Source organism: Crinia signifera, chromosome 8 (assembly GCF_055691185.1).
Source record: "Crinia signifera chromosome 8, ASM5569118v1, whole genome shotgun sequence".
In the NCBI taxonomy this organism is placed as follows: domain Eukaryota; kingdom Metazoa; phylum Chordata; class Amphibia; order Anura; family Myobatrachidae; genus Crinia; species Crinia signifera.
In genome coordinates this window covers 3651438-3666906 of record NC_139224.1, presented here as the reverse complement: position 1 = coordinate 3666906, position 15469 = coordinate 3651438, and the positions used below count along the sequence as shown (strand labels likewise).

The following is a 15469-nucleotide window of genomic DNA, read 5'->3' as shown; positions in this document are numbered from 1 at the left end:
TAACAAGTAGAAAAATGTTGATTCGGTGCAATGTACTGTACTGTAGACAGTCTGTTTTACTGTATTTGTGTGTCTTGCTGAACCCCCACCCCAAACAAATAAAAAAAAAAAAATAATCTGTGTGTGATTTTTTTTTTTTTTCTATTCTGTACTGTACTGTACCTTGCTACCTTTTCCCCACTGATTGTACTGTATGCCATATCATCCATCTGCTGTCAATAAAAGTGTTTACTACAGTATTCAGTATTTGCAGTAGCATACAATAAGTTACTGTACAGTATCGTCTCACGCTGGAAAAAAGACAAGGATACATTGGAGTAACAATAAAATATTTATAAATACAGTATGAAAAAAAAAGAAACAACGCCAGAATAACAATTAAATTAAACGAACTAAAAATTGGAAAATGAAATCAATGAACTGGTGCATCAGCACCCGCACCGCCTCAAGCGCCCTGAGCCGCTGAGCCCTCTGTTGTTGTTCTGTGGTGGGGAAGTAAAATGTTAACGTTACTATAGTGTACTGTACGGTAAGTACTGTACTGTACTGTATTATTATTCTACAAAAGCAATCCCAACCACTGACATACTGTACTGTAACTGTACCTCTATAATTGGGGCCGGGACCCGGGCCAGGCCCCTGCGAGTCTGATCCTGGCCTGTGCTGGCTTATCCGCAGTTGGTGTCTTGGGCCCCCATGGACGATTGGCACTGTAGTGGGAGAAAAAGTGAGCATTACAATACAGCATGTACAGAACCTGTTCCACTTAGTGGCCCTTCTTCACTTCAACGGTGGTGGTCGTACTGTACTGTACAGTATGCCATAAAATAAAGCATGCCATGCCAAAAGAAGAAGCTGGTGGGTGGGACAGGCTTTTCTATTGGAATTACTGTTCAGGACTGTGTCAGAGGCGGAACTCAGTTCCCTCTACCATTGGAAACCAGTTGCCCATCACTTTTACACCTCTGGTTACAGTGCAGTACTACAGTAATTCTTACCACTTTCATCGTCCTCCTCCTCATCTTCCTCCAGCTCCATGGCCTCCACCTCAATGATGTCTGAGTGGAGAAAGGAAAATACAGTAGTACAGGAAAAAAAACATCATTTGCCTACTTACAGGTACTGTACTGAACATGTACTGTACAGTACAACTCCATAGAAGAAGGTCCTAATGGTGTAGATTGAAATGTCTACACACCATCTCCAAGCGGGCACCACCCACCTACAGTAGTGTACTGTACAAACAGGCAAGGCCCAAAGTCTGCGTGACACCCAGCGCAGAGCCCCCCCAAAGTGAAGTCCTACACCAAAGGCATTGTCAGTTCCTCCAGAACCACCTGCACTTCCAACCACTTCAACAGCTGACCCCCACCTCCGCATCCCACAAAGCACCCCCTCCACCGGACCACTGTACTCACTGCCTGGCTCCTGGTCCTCCTGCTGCTCCACCTCCTCCTCCTGTTCCTTCTCGGTGTCGAGGAGAACCGCCTCTTCTACCCGGGTGTGGCCTAGTGATGCTGCATTAAAAATAAAAAAAAATAAAAACATTGTAAACGTACTGTACTGTAAAGTAAATTCCCTTCTACTTTTAGAACTCCATAGAACGGTTGTGTCAAAGTCATGGCCCTCCAATTGTTGTGGAAGTACTGTACACATCCCACCCAGCATGCCATGCCACAGTTTTAACAATCCATCATACTGTACTGTATACAAAAAGTGGCATGCTGGGATGTGTACATATGTACTGTACAACCAGCAAAGGCCCAAAGGCTGCGTGACACTCAATGCAGTGCACCCCAAAGTGAATGCCTTCGCTGAACGGCATCTTCAGTTCCTCCAGAACCACCTGCACTTCCAACCACTTCAACAGCCAACCCCCACCTCCGCATCCCACAAAGCACCCCCTCCACCGGACCACTGTACTCACTGCCTGGCTCCTGGTCCTCCTGCTGCTCCACCTCCTCCTCCTGTTCCTTCTCGGTGTCGAGGAGAACCGCCTCTTCTACCCGGGTGTGGCCTAGTGATGCTGCATTAAAAATAAAAAAAAATAAAAACATTGTAAACGTACTGTACTGTAAAGTAAATTCCCTTCTACTTTTAGAACTCCATAGAACGGTTGTGTCAAAGTCATGGCCCTCCAATTGTTGTGGAAGTACTGTACACATCCCACCCAGCATGCCATGCCACAGTTTTAACAATCCATCATACTGTACTGTATACAAAAAGTGGCATGCTGGGATGTGTACATATGTACTGTACAACCAGCAAAGGCCCAAAGGCTGCGTGACACTCAATGCAGTGCACCCCAAAGTGAATGCCTTCGCTGAACGGCATCTTCAGTTCCTCCAGAACCACCTGCACTTCCAACCACTTCAACAGCCAACCCCCACCTCCGCATCCCACAAAGCACCCCCTCCACCGGACCACTGTACTCACTGCCTGGCTCCTGGTCCTCCTGCTGCTCCACCTCCTCCTCCTGTTCCTTCTCGGTGTCGAGGAGAACCGCCTCTTCTACCCGGGTGTGGCCTAGTGATGCTGCATTAAAAATAAAAAAAAATAAAAACATTGTAAACGTACTGTACTGTAAAGTAAATTCCCTTCTACTTTTAGAACTCCATAGAACGGTTGTGTCAAAGTCATGGCCCTCCAATTGTTGTGGAAGTACTGTACACATCCCACCCAGCATGCCATGCCACAGTTTTAACAATCCATCATACTGTACTGTATACAAAAAGTGGCATGCTGGGATGTGTACATATGTACTGTACAACCAGCAAAGGCCCAAAGGCTGCGTGACACTCAATGCAGTGCACACCAAAGTGAATGCCTTCGCTGAACGGCATCTTCAGTTCCTCCAGAACCACCTGCACTTCCAACCACTTCAACAGCCAACCCCCACCTCCGCATCCCACAAAGCACCCCCTCCACCGGACCACTGTACTCACTGCCTGGCTCCTGGTCCTCCTGCTGCTCCACCTCCTCCTCCTGTTCCTTCTCGGTGTCGAGGAGAACCGCCTCTTCTACCCGGGTGTGGCCTAGTGATGCTGCATTAAAAATAAAAAAAAATAAAAACATTGTAAACGTACTGTACTGTAAAGTAAATTCCCTTCTACTTTTAGAACTCCATAGAACGGTTGTGTCAAAGTCATGGCCCTCCAATTGTTGTGGAAGTACTGTACACATCCCACCCAGCATGCCATGCCACAGTTTTAACAATCCATCATACTGTACTGTATACAAAAAGTGGCATGCTGGGATGTGTACATATGTACTGTACAACCAGCAAAGGCCCAAAGGCTGCGTGACACTCAATGCAGTGCACACCAAAGTGAATGCCTTCGCTGAACGGCATCTTCAGTTCCTCCAGAACCACCTGCACTTCCAACCACTTCAACAGCCAACCCCCACCTCCGCATCCCACAAAGCACCCCCTCCACCGGACCACTGTACTCACTGCCTGGCTCCTGGTCCTCCTGCTGCTCCACCTCATCCTCCTCTTCCTCCTCGGTGTCGAGGGGAACCGCCTCTTCTTCCCGGGTGTGGCCTAGTAATGCTGCATTAAAAAAAAAAAAAAAAAACATTGTAAACGTACTGTACTGTACAGTAAATTCCCTTCTACTTTTAGAACTCCATAGAACGGTTGTGTCAAAGTCATGGCCCTCCAATTGTTGTGGAAGTACTGTACACATCCCACCCAGCATGCCATGCCACAGTTTTAACAATCCATCATACTGTACTGTATACAAAAAGTGGCATGCTGGGATGTGTACATATGTACTGTACAACCAGCAAAGGCCCAAAGGCTGCGTGACACTCAATGCAGTGCACCCCAAAGTGAATGCCTTCGCTGAACGGCATCTTCAGTTCCTCCAGAACCACCTGCACTTCCAACCACTTCAACAGCCAACCCCCACCTCCGCATCCCACAAAGCACCCCCTCCACCGGACCACTGTACTCACTGCCTGGCTCCTGGTCCTCCTGCTGCTCCACCTCATCCTCCTCTTCCTTCCTACAGTACACCGCATTGTTGATCCCTATTCACACACAGCCCCAATTGTTTATGGTGTACTGTACAGTACATGTACTGTAGGGTGTGGATTGAAATGTCGAATGACATAATGTCGAATGTCAAAATGTCGACACCACAATGTCAAATGTGTAAAAATGTCGACATGGGTTAATGTCGACATTTCAAAAATGTCGACTGCCATAATGTTGACTGGGGTTATGTCGAATTGCTCTTTTGGGTTTTTTTTGGCCCGAAATGTCAACAGTGTCGACATGGACACTATTGACATAGTGAATCGGACCCTCGCATCGCTCGCTTCGCTCGCGATGCTTAGGGCATTTTTACACATTTGACATTGTGGTGTCGACATTTTGACATTCGACATTATGTCATTCGACATTATGACCGCATCCCGTACTGTGAAAGTGCGCCGTTGATATGGTCTGCTGCCCAGGGCCCACACAGACCATATCGACGGTGCTCTCTAGAGCCGCCAACCCCCCCTCCCTGTACCCCCCTCGGTACAGTACTGTGCTTACAGCGCCTGATGGCCTGAAGTCTCTCAGGATCCCTCCTGACCAGGTCACTCCAGCGCCGCTCTAAGGAGCGGATAGACCGCTGACGGCCAGTGTCCCTAAGGATAGCCCTGCGGGTCTTTCTGTAGGCCTTCATTTTCTCCTTGTTGCTGGAGAGAGTCCTGTCTCTCCAGCGCACAAGGTGCCTCAGCTCCCGGGTGCTGTACGGGCCCTCTCTGCGCTCCGCCATTGTACTGTACAATGCAGTGGTGCACAGCATACAGTACAATAAAGCACAGGTGACGCAAAATTTCGGCGCGGGGGTCCTAGACACATGACTTTCATCATGCGCCCAAAACTTTATTTAAAAGAGTTTGGAGATACTAAATCGCTAGGACATACTGTACTGTATAGTTTTATTAAATATCATTCTACAAAATACTGTACACACTGTATTCCAATAGAAAAAACCCTGAGGATGGCCCGCCAGCTCTGGAAGCACGTCTGGCACGGCCCGCCCCTTCGTGGATTCTTTGCTCTGCAGGAGATGTTGAAGTGTAATGACCTGTATTAGCCGACCCCCTCCACCCCTGGGGGGAGGGGAGGAGGCGCTTGACTTCATTACTCCTTGCAAGAGACAATACAGTATTGCAGCGTGTGAAATAGGGCTTTCTTAAACCAGTCACCCCCGGCAAACCTCGCACTGGACGCTTCAACTCATACTGTAACTCTTGGTCCTCGCGGAGGTTCAGTCGCATTAGCGGCTAAATCTCCCGAGTGTACTATCTAGATTCGGCCGCAGATGCGCCTGAACCTCCGTGAAGTCTGGTCTGTCAGGACTCGGCTTGTGAATCCTTCAGTACACATTTAGTGGTCTACGCTAGCTTTATTGATTACTGTGCATTTATAAATAAATAAATGAATGAATGAATAAATAAATAAATAAACATCAAAATTATCTTACAACCCCCTCCCCTCCGTAATCGAACTCGGGCCTCCTGCTTGGATTGCCGCGCAGCTAACCACTAGACTACTGCACGGTCATGTAAACCGTGGCAGGAGGAGGAGGAGCAGCAGTTGTGATGGCAAAACCAGTACCCCTGCAGCCTCTGAGACGCCCCCCTGGCGAGAACCCCGAGGACGGCACGGCCCGCCCCTTCGTGGATTCTTTGCTCTGCAGGAGATGTTGAAGTGTAATGACCTGTATTAGCCGACCCCCTCCACCCCTGGGGGGAGGGGAGGAGGCGCTTGACTTCATTACTCCTTGCAAGAGACAATACAGTATTGCAGCGTGTGAAATAGGGCTTTCTTAAACCAGTCACCCCCGGCAAACCTCGCACTGGACGCTTCAACTCATACTGTAACTCTTGGTCCTCGCGGAGGTTCAGTCGCATTAGCGGCTAAATCTCCCGAGTGTACTATCTAGATTCGGCCGCAGATGCGCCTGAACCTCCGTGAAGTCTGGTCTGTCAGGACTCGGCTTGTGAATCCTTCAGTACACATTTAGTGGTCTACGCTAGCTTTATTGATTACTGTGCATTTATAAATAAATAAATGAATGAATAAATAAATAAACATCAAAATTATCTTACAACCCCCTCCCCTCCGTAATCGAACTCGGGCCTCCTGCTTGGATTGCCGCGCAGCTAACCACTAGACTACTGCACGGTCATGTAAACCGTGGCAGGAGGAGGAGGAGCAGCAGTTGTGATGGCAAAACCAGTACCCCTGCAGCCTCTGAGACGCCCCCCTGGCGAGAACCCCGAGGACGGCACGGCCCGCCCCTTCGTGGATTCTTTGCTCTGCAGGAGATGTTGAAGTGTAATGACCTGTATTAGCCGACCCCCTCCACCCCTGGGGGGAGGGGAGGAGGCGCTTGACTTCATTACTCCTCGCAAGAGACAATACAGTATTGCAGCGTGTGAAATAGGGCTTTCTTAAACCAGTCACCCCCGGCAAACCTCGCACTGGACGCTTCAACTCATACTGTAACTCTTGGTCCTCGCGGAGGTTCAGTCGCATTAGCGGCTAAATCTCCCGAGTGTACTATCTAGATTCGGCCGCAGATGCGCCTGAACCTCCGTGAAGTCTGGTCTGTCAGGACTCGGCTTGTGAATCCTTCAGTACACATTTAGTGGTCTACGCTAGCTTTATTGATTACTGTGCATTTATAAATAAATAAATAAATAAATAAATAAATAAATGAATGAATAAATGAATAAATAAATAAATAAACATCAAAATTATCTTACAACCCCCTCCCCTCCGTAATCGAACTCGGGCCTCCTGCTTGGTTTGCCTCGCAGCTAACCACTAGACTACTGTACTGTCATGTAATCCGTGGCAGGATGTGATGGCAAAACCAGTACCCCTGCAGCCTCTGAGACGCCCCCCTTGCGAGAACCCCGAGGACGGCCCGCCAGCGTCTGATACCTGTAGTTCTTTCATGGATTGTCTGAGTTTGTCCTTTCATAGATTAGTGCTGTCATGTACTGTAGTACTGTACTTTATTTTAGCGCAAGTCGATACCGTCCAACTCTGGAAAGGCAGGAGGCACTTTGACTTCAGCGCCTCCTCCATTTGCTCACTTGTACTGTATTGTACGTTCACTAGTGTCTCATTTTAATTTACTTTACTGTACTGTACTGTACTTTATCATTTCCCACGAGCACCTCATCGTGCATGAGCGTCTAATCGCGCACGAGCTTCTCATACAGTATAGTAATACGGCGAATGGAGGAATCACTCCGACTGTATCTTGATGGAGCATTAGCCACCCAGTGGTGGCAGATTGTATTACATGGCGAGCAACCATGTCGCTTGGCGGACGCCAGCGCCATAAAAATATCGATGCGCCAGAACCTCCGCCATGGCGTCCAGGCGGCAATAATAAGGCCGGCGCCATCTGTATGGTGGTGGAGCTTATATAGGACCCAATGTAATATGTTATATATGGTGGTGGAGCTAATATAGGACCCAATGTAATATGTTATACATGATGGAGCTAATAAAGGTCCCAATGTAAAATGATATATATGGTGGTGGAGCTAATATAGGGCCCAATGTAATATGTTATATATGGTGGTGGAGCTAATATAGGGCCCAATGTAATATGTTATATATGGTGGTGGAGCTAATATAGGACCCAATGTAATATGTTATATATGGTGGTGGAGCTAATATAGGGCCCAATGCAATATGTTATATATGGTGGTGGAGCTAATATAGGGCCCAATGTAATATGTTATATATGGTGGTGGAGCTAATATAGGACCCAATGTAATATGTTATATATGGTGGTGGAGCTAATATAGGACCCAATGTAATATGTTATATATGGTGGAGCTAATATAGGGCCCAATGTAATATGTTATATATGGTGGTGGAGCTAATATAGGGCCCAATGTAATATGTTATATATGGTGGTGGAGCTAATACAGGACCCAATGTAATATGTTATATATGGTGGTGGAGCTAATATAGGGCCCAATGTAATATGTTATATATGTGGTGGAGCTAATATAGTGCCCAATGTAATATGTTATATATGGTGGTGGAGCTAATATAGGGCCCAATGTAATATGTTATATATGGTGGTGGAGCTAATATAGGGCCCAATGTACTATGTTATATATGGTGGTGGAGCTAATATAGGACCCAATGTAATATGTTATATATGATGGAGCTAATATAGGGCCCAATGTAATATGTTATATATGGTGGTGGAGCTTATATAGGACCCAATGTAATATGTTATATATGGTGGTGGAGCTAATATAGGACCCAATGTAATATGTTATACATGATGGAGCTAATAAAGGTCCCAATGTAAAATGATATATATGGTGGTGGAGCTAATATAGGGCCCAATGTAATATGTTATATATGGTGGTGGAGCTAATATAGGACCCAATGTAATATGTTATATATGGTGGTGGAGCTAATATAGGGCCCAATGTAATATGTTATATATGGTGGTGGAGCTAATATAGGGCCCAATGTAATATGTTATATATGGTGGTGGAGCTAATATAGGGCCCAATGTAATATGATATATATGGTGGTGGAGCTAATAAAGGGCCCAATGTAATATGTTATATATGGTGGTGGAGCTAAAATAGGGCCCAATGTAATATGTTATATATGGTGGTGGAGCTAATATAGGACCCAATGTAATATGTTATATATGGTGGTGGAGCTAATATAGGGCCCAATGTAATATGTTATATATGGTGGTGGAGCTAATATAGGGCCCAATGTAATATGTTATATATGGTGGTGGAGCTAATATAGGGCCCAATGTAATATGATATATATGGTGGTGGAGCTAATATAGGGCCCAATGTAATATGTTATATATGGTGGTGGAGCTAAAATAGGGCCCAATGTAATATGTTATATATGGTGGTGGAGCTAATATAGGGCCCAATGTAATATGTTATATATGGTGGTGGAGCTAATATAGGGCCAAATGTAATATGTTATACATGATGGAGCTAATAAAGGTCCCAATGTAATATGATATATATGGTGGTGGAGCTAATACAGGGCCCAATGTAATATGTTATATATGGTGGTGGAGCTAATATAGGGCCCAATGTAATATGTTATATATGGTGGTGGAGCTAAAATAGGGCCCAATGTAATATGTTATATATGGTGGTGGAGCTAATATAGGGCCCAATGTAATATGTTATATATGGTGGTGGAGCTAATACAGGGCCCAATGTAATATGTTATATATGGTGGTGGAGCTAATATAGGGCCCAATGTAATATGATATATATGGTGGTGGAGCTAAAATAGGGCCCAATGTAATATGTTATATATGGTGGTGGAGCTAATATAGGGCCCAATGTAATATGTTATATATGGTGGAGCTAATATAGGGCCCAATGTAATATGTTATATATGGTGGTGGAGCTAATACAGGGCCCAATGTAATATGTTATATATGGTGGTGGAGCTAATATAGGGCCCAATGAAATATGTTATATATGGTGGTGGAGCTAATATAGGGCCCAATGTAATATGTTATATATGGTGGTGGAGCTAATATAGGGCCCAATGTAATATGTTATATATGGTGGTGGTGGAGCTAATATAGGGCCCAATGTAATATGTTATATACGGTGGTGGAGCTAATATAGGGCCCAATGCAATATGTTATATATGGTGGTGGAGCTAATATAGGGCCCAATGTAATATGTTATATATGGTGGTGGAGCTAATACAGGGCCCAATGTAATATGTTATATATGGTGGTGGAGCTAATATAGGACCCAATGTAATATGTTATATATGGTGGTGGAGCTAATATAGGGCCCAATGTTATATGTTATATATGTGGTGGAGCTAATATAGGGCCCAATGTAATATGTTATATATGGTGGTGGAGCTAATATAGGGCCCAATGTAATATGTTATATATGGTGGTGGAGCTAATATATGGCCCAATGTAATATGTTATATATGGTGGTGGAGCTAATATAGGGCCCAATGTAGTATGTTATATATGGTGGTGGAGCTAATATAGGGCCCAATGTAATATGTTATATATGGTGGTGGAGCTAAAATAGGGCCCAATGTAATATGTTATATATGGTGGTGGAGCTAATATAGGGCCCAATGTAATATGTTATATATGGTGGTGGAGCTAATATAGGGCCCAATGTAATATGTTATATATGGTGGTGGAGCTAATACAGGGCCCAATGTAATATGTTATATATGGTGGTGGAGCTAATATAGGACCCAATGTAATATGTTATATATGGTGGTGGAGCTAATATAGGGCCCAATGTTATATGTTATATATGTGGTGGAGCTAATATAGGGCCCAATGTAATATGTTATATATGGTGGTGGAGCTAATATAGGGCCCAATGTAATATGTTATATATGGTGGTGGAGCTAATATATGGCCCAATGTAATATGTTATATATGGTGGTGGAGCTAATATAGGGCCCAATGTAGTATGTTATATATGGTGGTGGAGCTAATATAGGGCCCAATGTAATATGTTATATATGGTGGTGGAGCTAATATATGGCCCAATGTAATATGTTATATATGGTGGTGGAGCTAATATAGGGCCCAATGTAATATGATATATATGGTGGTGGAGCTAAAATAGGGCCCAATGTAATATGTTATATATGGTGGTGGAGCTAATATAGGGCCCAATGTAATATGTTATATATGGTGGAGCTAATATAGGGCCCAATGTAATATGTTATATATGGTGGTGGAGCTAATACAGGGCCCAATGTAATATGTTATATATGGTGGTGGAGCTAATATAGGGCCCAATGAAATATGTTATATATGGTGGTGGAGCTAATATAGGGCCCAATGTAATATGTTATATATGGTGGTGGAGCTAATATAGGGCCCAATGTAATATGTTATATATGGTGGTGGAGCTAATATAGGGCCCAATGTAATATGTTATATATGGTGGTGGAGCTAATATAGGGCCCAATGTAATATGTTATATATGGTGGTGGAGCTAATACAGGGCCCAATGTAATATGTTATATATGGTGGTGGAGCTAATATAGGGCCCAATGTAATATGATATATATGGTGGTGGAGCTAAAATAGGGCCCAATGTAATATGTTATATATGGTGGAGGAGCTAATATAGGGCCCAATGTAATATGTTATATATGGTGGAGCTAATATAGGGCCCAATGTAATATGTTATACTGTATATGGTGGTGGAGCTAATACAGGGCCCAATGTAATATGTTATATATGGTGGTGGAGCTAATATAGGGCCCAATGAAATATGTTATATATGGTGGTGGAGCTAATATAGGGCCCAATGTAATATGTTATATATGGTGGTGGAGCTAATATAGGGCCCAATGTAATATGTTATATATGGTGGTGGAGCTAATATAGGGCCCAATGTAATATGTTATATACGGTGGTGGAGCTAATATAGGGCCCAATGCAATATGTTATATATGGTGGTGGAGCTAATATAGGGCCCAATGTAATATGTTATATATTGTGGTGGAGCTAATACAGGGCCCAATGTAATATTTTATATATGGTGGTGGAGCTAATATAGGGCCCAATGTAGTATGTTATATATGGTGGTGGAGCTAATATAGGGCCCAATGTAATATGTTATATATGGTGGTGGAGATAATATAGGGCCCAATGTAATATGTTATATATGGTGGAGCTAATATAGGGCCCAATGTAATATGTTATATATGGTGGTGGAGCTAATATAGGGCCCAATGTAATATGTTATATATGGTGGTGGAGCTAATATAGGGCCCAATGTAATATGTTATATATGGTGGTGGAGCTAATATAGGACCCAATGTAATATGTTATATATGGTGGTGGAGCTAATATAGGGCCCAATGTTATATGTTATATATGTGGTGGAGCTAATATAGGGCCCAATGTAATATGTTATATATGGTGGTGGAGCTAATATAGGGCCCAATGTAATATGTTATATATGGTGGTGGAGCTAATATATGGCCCAATGTAATATGTTATATATGGTGGTGGAGCTAATATAGGGCCCAATGTAGTATGTTATATATGGTGGTGGAGCTAATATAGGGCCCAATGTAATATGTTATATATGGGGGTGGAGCTAATATAGGGCCCAATGTAATATGATATATATGGTGGTGGAGCTAATATAGGGCCCAATGTAATATGTTATATATGGTGGTGGAGGTAATATAGGGCCCAATGTAATATGTTATATATGGTGGTGGAGCTAATATAGGGCCCAATGTAATATGTTATATATGGTGGTGGAGCTAATATAGGACACAATGTAATATGTTATATATGGTGGTGGAGCTAATATAGGGCCCAATGTAATATGTTATATATGTGGTGGAGCTAATATAGGGCCCAATGTAATATGTTATATATGGTGGTGGAGCTAATATAGGGCCCAATGTAATATGTTATATATGGTGGAGCTAATATAGGGCCCAATGTAATATGTTATATATGGTGGAGCTAATATAGGGCCCAATGTAATATGTTATATATGGTGGTGCAGCTAATATAGGGCCCAATGTAATGTTATATATATGGTGGTGGAGCTAATATAGGGCCCAATGTAATATGTTATATATGGTGGTGGAGCTAATATAGGGCCCAATGTAATATGTTATATATGGTGGTGGAGCTAATATAGGGCCCAATGTAATATGTTATATATGGTGGTGGAGCTAATATAGGGCCCAATGTAGTATGTTATATATGGTGGTGGAGCTAATATAGGGCCTAAAGTAATATGTTATATATGGTGGTGGAGCTAATATAGGGCCCAATGTAATATGTTATATATGGTGGTGGAGCTAATATAGGGCCCAATGTAATATGTTATATATGGTGGTGGAGCTAATATTGGGGCCAAATGTAATATGTTATATATGGTGGTGGAGCTAATATAGGGCCCAATGTAATATGTTATATATGGTGGTGGAGCTAATATAGGGCCCAATGTAATATGTTATATATGGTGGTGGAGCTAATATAGGACCCAATGTATTATGTTATATATGGTGGTGGAGATAATATAGGGCCCAGTGTAATATGTTATATATGGTGGTGGAGCTAATATAGGGCCCAATGTAATATGATATATATGGTGGTGGAGCTAATATAGGGCCCAATGTAATATGTTATATATGGTGGTGGAGCTAATATAGGGCCCAATGTAATATGTTATATATGGTGGTGGAGCTAATATAGGACCCAATGTATTATGTTATATATGGTGGTGGAGATAATATAGGGCCCAGTGTAATATGTTATATATGGTGGTGGAGCTAATATAGGGCCCAATGTAATATGATATATATGGTGGTGGAGCTAATATATGGCCCAATGTAATATGTTATATATGGTGGTGGAGCTAATATAGGGCCCAATGTAGTATGTTATATATGGTGGTGGAGCTAATATAGGGCCCAATGTAATATGTTATATATGGTGGTGGAGCTAATATAGGGCCCAATGTAATATGATATATATGGTGGTGGAGCTAATATAGGGCCCAATGTAATATGTTATATATGGTGGTGGAGGTAATATAGGGCCCAATGTAATATGTTATATATGGTGGTGCAGCTAATATAGGGCCCAATGTAATATGTTATATATGGTGGTGGAGGTAATATAGGGCCCAATGTAATATGTTATATATGGTGGTGGAGCTAATATAGGGCCCAATGTAACATGTTATATATGGTGGTGCAGCTAATATAGGGCCCAATGTACTATGTTATATATGGTGGTGGAGCTAATATAGGGCCCAATGTAATATGTTATATATGGTGGTGGAGCTAATATAGGGCCCAATGTAATATGTTATATATGGTGGTGGAGCTAATATAGGGCCCAATGTAATATGTTATATATGGTGGTGGAGCTAATATAGGGCCCAATGTAATATGTTATATATGGTGGAGCTAATATAGGGCCCAGTGTAATATGTTATATATGGTGGTGGAGATAATATAGGGCCCAATGTAATATGTTATATATGGTGGTGGAGCTAATATAGGGCCCAATGTAATATGTTATATATGGTGGTGGAGCTAATATAGGGCCCAATGTAATATGTTATATATGGTGGTGGAGATAATATAGGGCCCAATGTAATATGATATATATGGTGGTGGAGCTAATATAGGGCCCAATGTAATATGTTATATATGGTGGTGGAGCTAATATAGGGCCCAATGTAATATGTTATATATGGTGGTGGAGCTAATATAGGGCCCAATGTAATATGTTATATATGGTGGAGCTAATATAGGGCCCAGTGTAATATGTTATATATGGTGGTGGAGATAATATAGGGCCCAATGTAATATGTTATATATGGTGGTGGAGCTAATATAGGGCCCAATGTAATATGTTATATATGGTGGTGGAGCTAATATAGGGCCCAATGTAATATGTTATATATGGTGGTGGAGATAATATAGGGCCCAATGTAATATGATATATATGGTGGTGGAGCTAATATAGGGCCCAATGTAATATGTTATATATGGTGGTGGAGCTAATATAGGGCCCAATGTAATTGATGATGTTGTTCACAGGGGATACGGTCATTGGGTCACAAGCATGTTGGTAGACAGTCATAAGGTCGACACCATTAGGTCGATATGCATTTAGGTCGACATGTGTCTAGATCGACATGCAAGAAGATCGACATGAGTTTAGGTCGACATGGGTTAGGTCGACAGGGTTATTAGGTCGACAGGGTCATTAGGTCGACATGGGTTAGGTCGACATGGGGTTTTTTACTGCTTTTTGAGCCGACATGTGCCGACAGGCGGTATTTCATTCCCTACCATTCACTAGTGCATGGTGGGAGAATAAAATAGTGTGCCCGAACATTCAGGTAAAAAAAAAACATGTTGACCTTTGACTAACCCTTGTCGACCTAATGACTCTGTTGACCTTATGACCCTTTCAACCTAACCTATGTCTACCTAGACTCATTATCGACATTCCTGCATGTCGACCTAAATGCATGTCGACCTAATGGTGTCGAGGCTAAGACAGTAGAACAATGTAAACGTGCTTGGGATCGGCATATTATATCCTTACAAAGAAATAAGGATTAACAAGGGTTGAGATTACCTGAAGGATAAATGAGCGGCCGACTAGATGGGCCAAATGGTTCTTATCTGCCGTCACATTCTATCTTTCTTCGTTTCTATGTTTAATGACTGTCTAACAACCTGCTGGTGACCAACTGATCCACACCCAACCACAGAGATTAAGATAATGGGGGTGGGGTGGTGGGGGTGGAGACTCTGGATGGAGAAAAGAGGACGAGTTCCAGTTTTGTCCATGTTGAGCTTTAGAGAATGCTCAACATGAACAAATTAGTTTATGAGAGCACCCATGGTAGAGGTGTACAGTGAGAA

General features: G+C 42.9%; 1 protein-coding gene across 1 annotated transcript in view; it reads right to left on the bottom strand.

Annotated features, from left to right (window-relative positions):
• Positions 1-312: 312 nt before the first annotated feature.
• LOC146026905 (uncharacterized) overlaps positions 313-15469 on the bottom strand; it is a 55374-nt gene continuing 40217 nt past the window's right edge. The window contains exons 3-6 of the mRNA XM_083157954.1: positions 1419-1517; positions 999-1058; positions 606-710; positions 313-482 (exon numbers count right to left, since the gene is read on the bottom strand). Coding sequence (XP_083014080.1) covers positions 379-482; positions 606-710; positions 999-1058; positions 1419-1517 — 368 coding nt within the window. The 3' untranslated portion in view covers positions 313-378. The remainder of the gene's footprint in view (positions 483-605; positions 711-998; positions 1059-1418; positions 1518-15469) is intronic.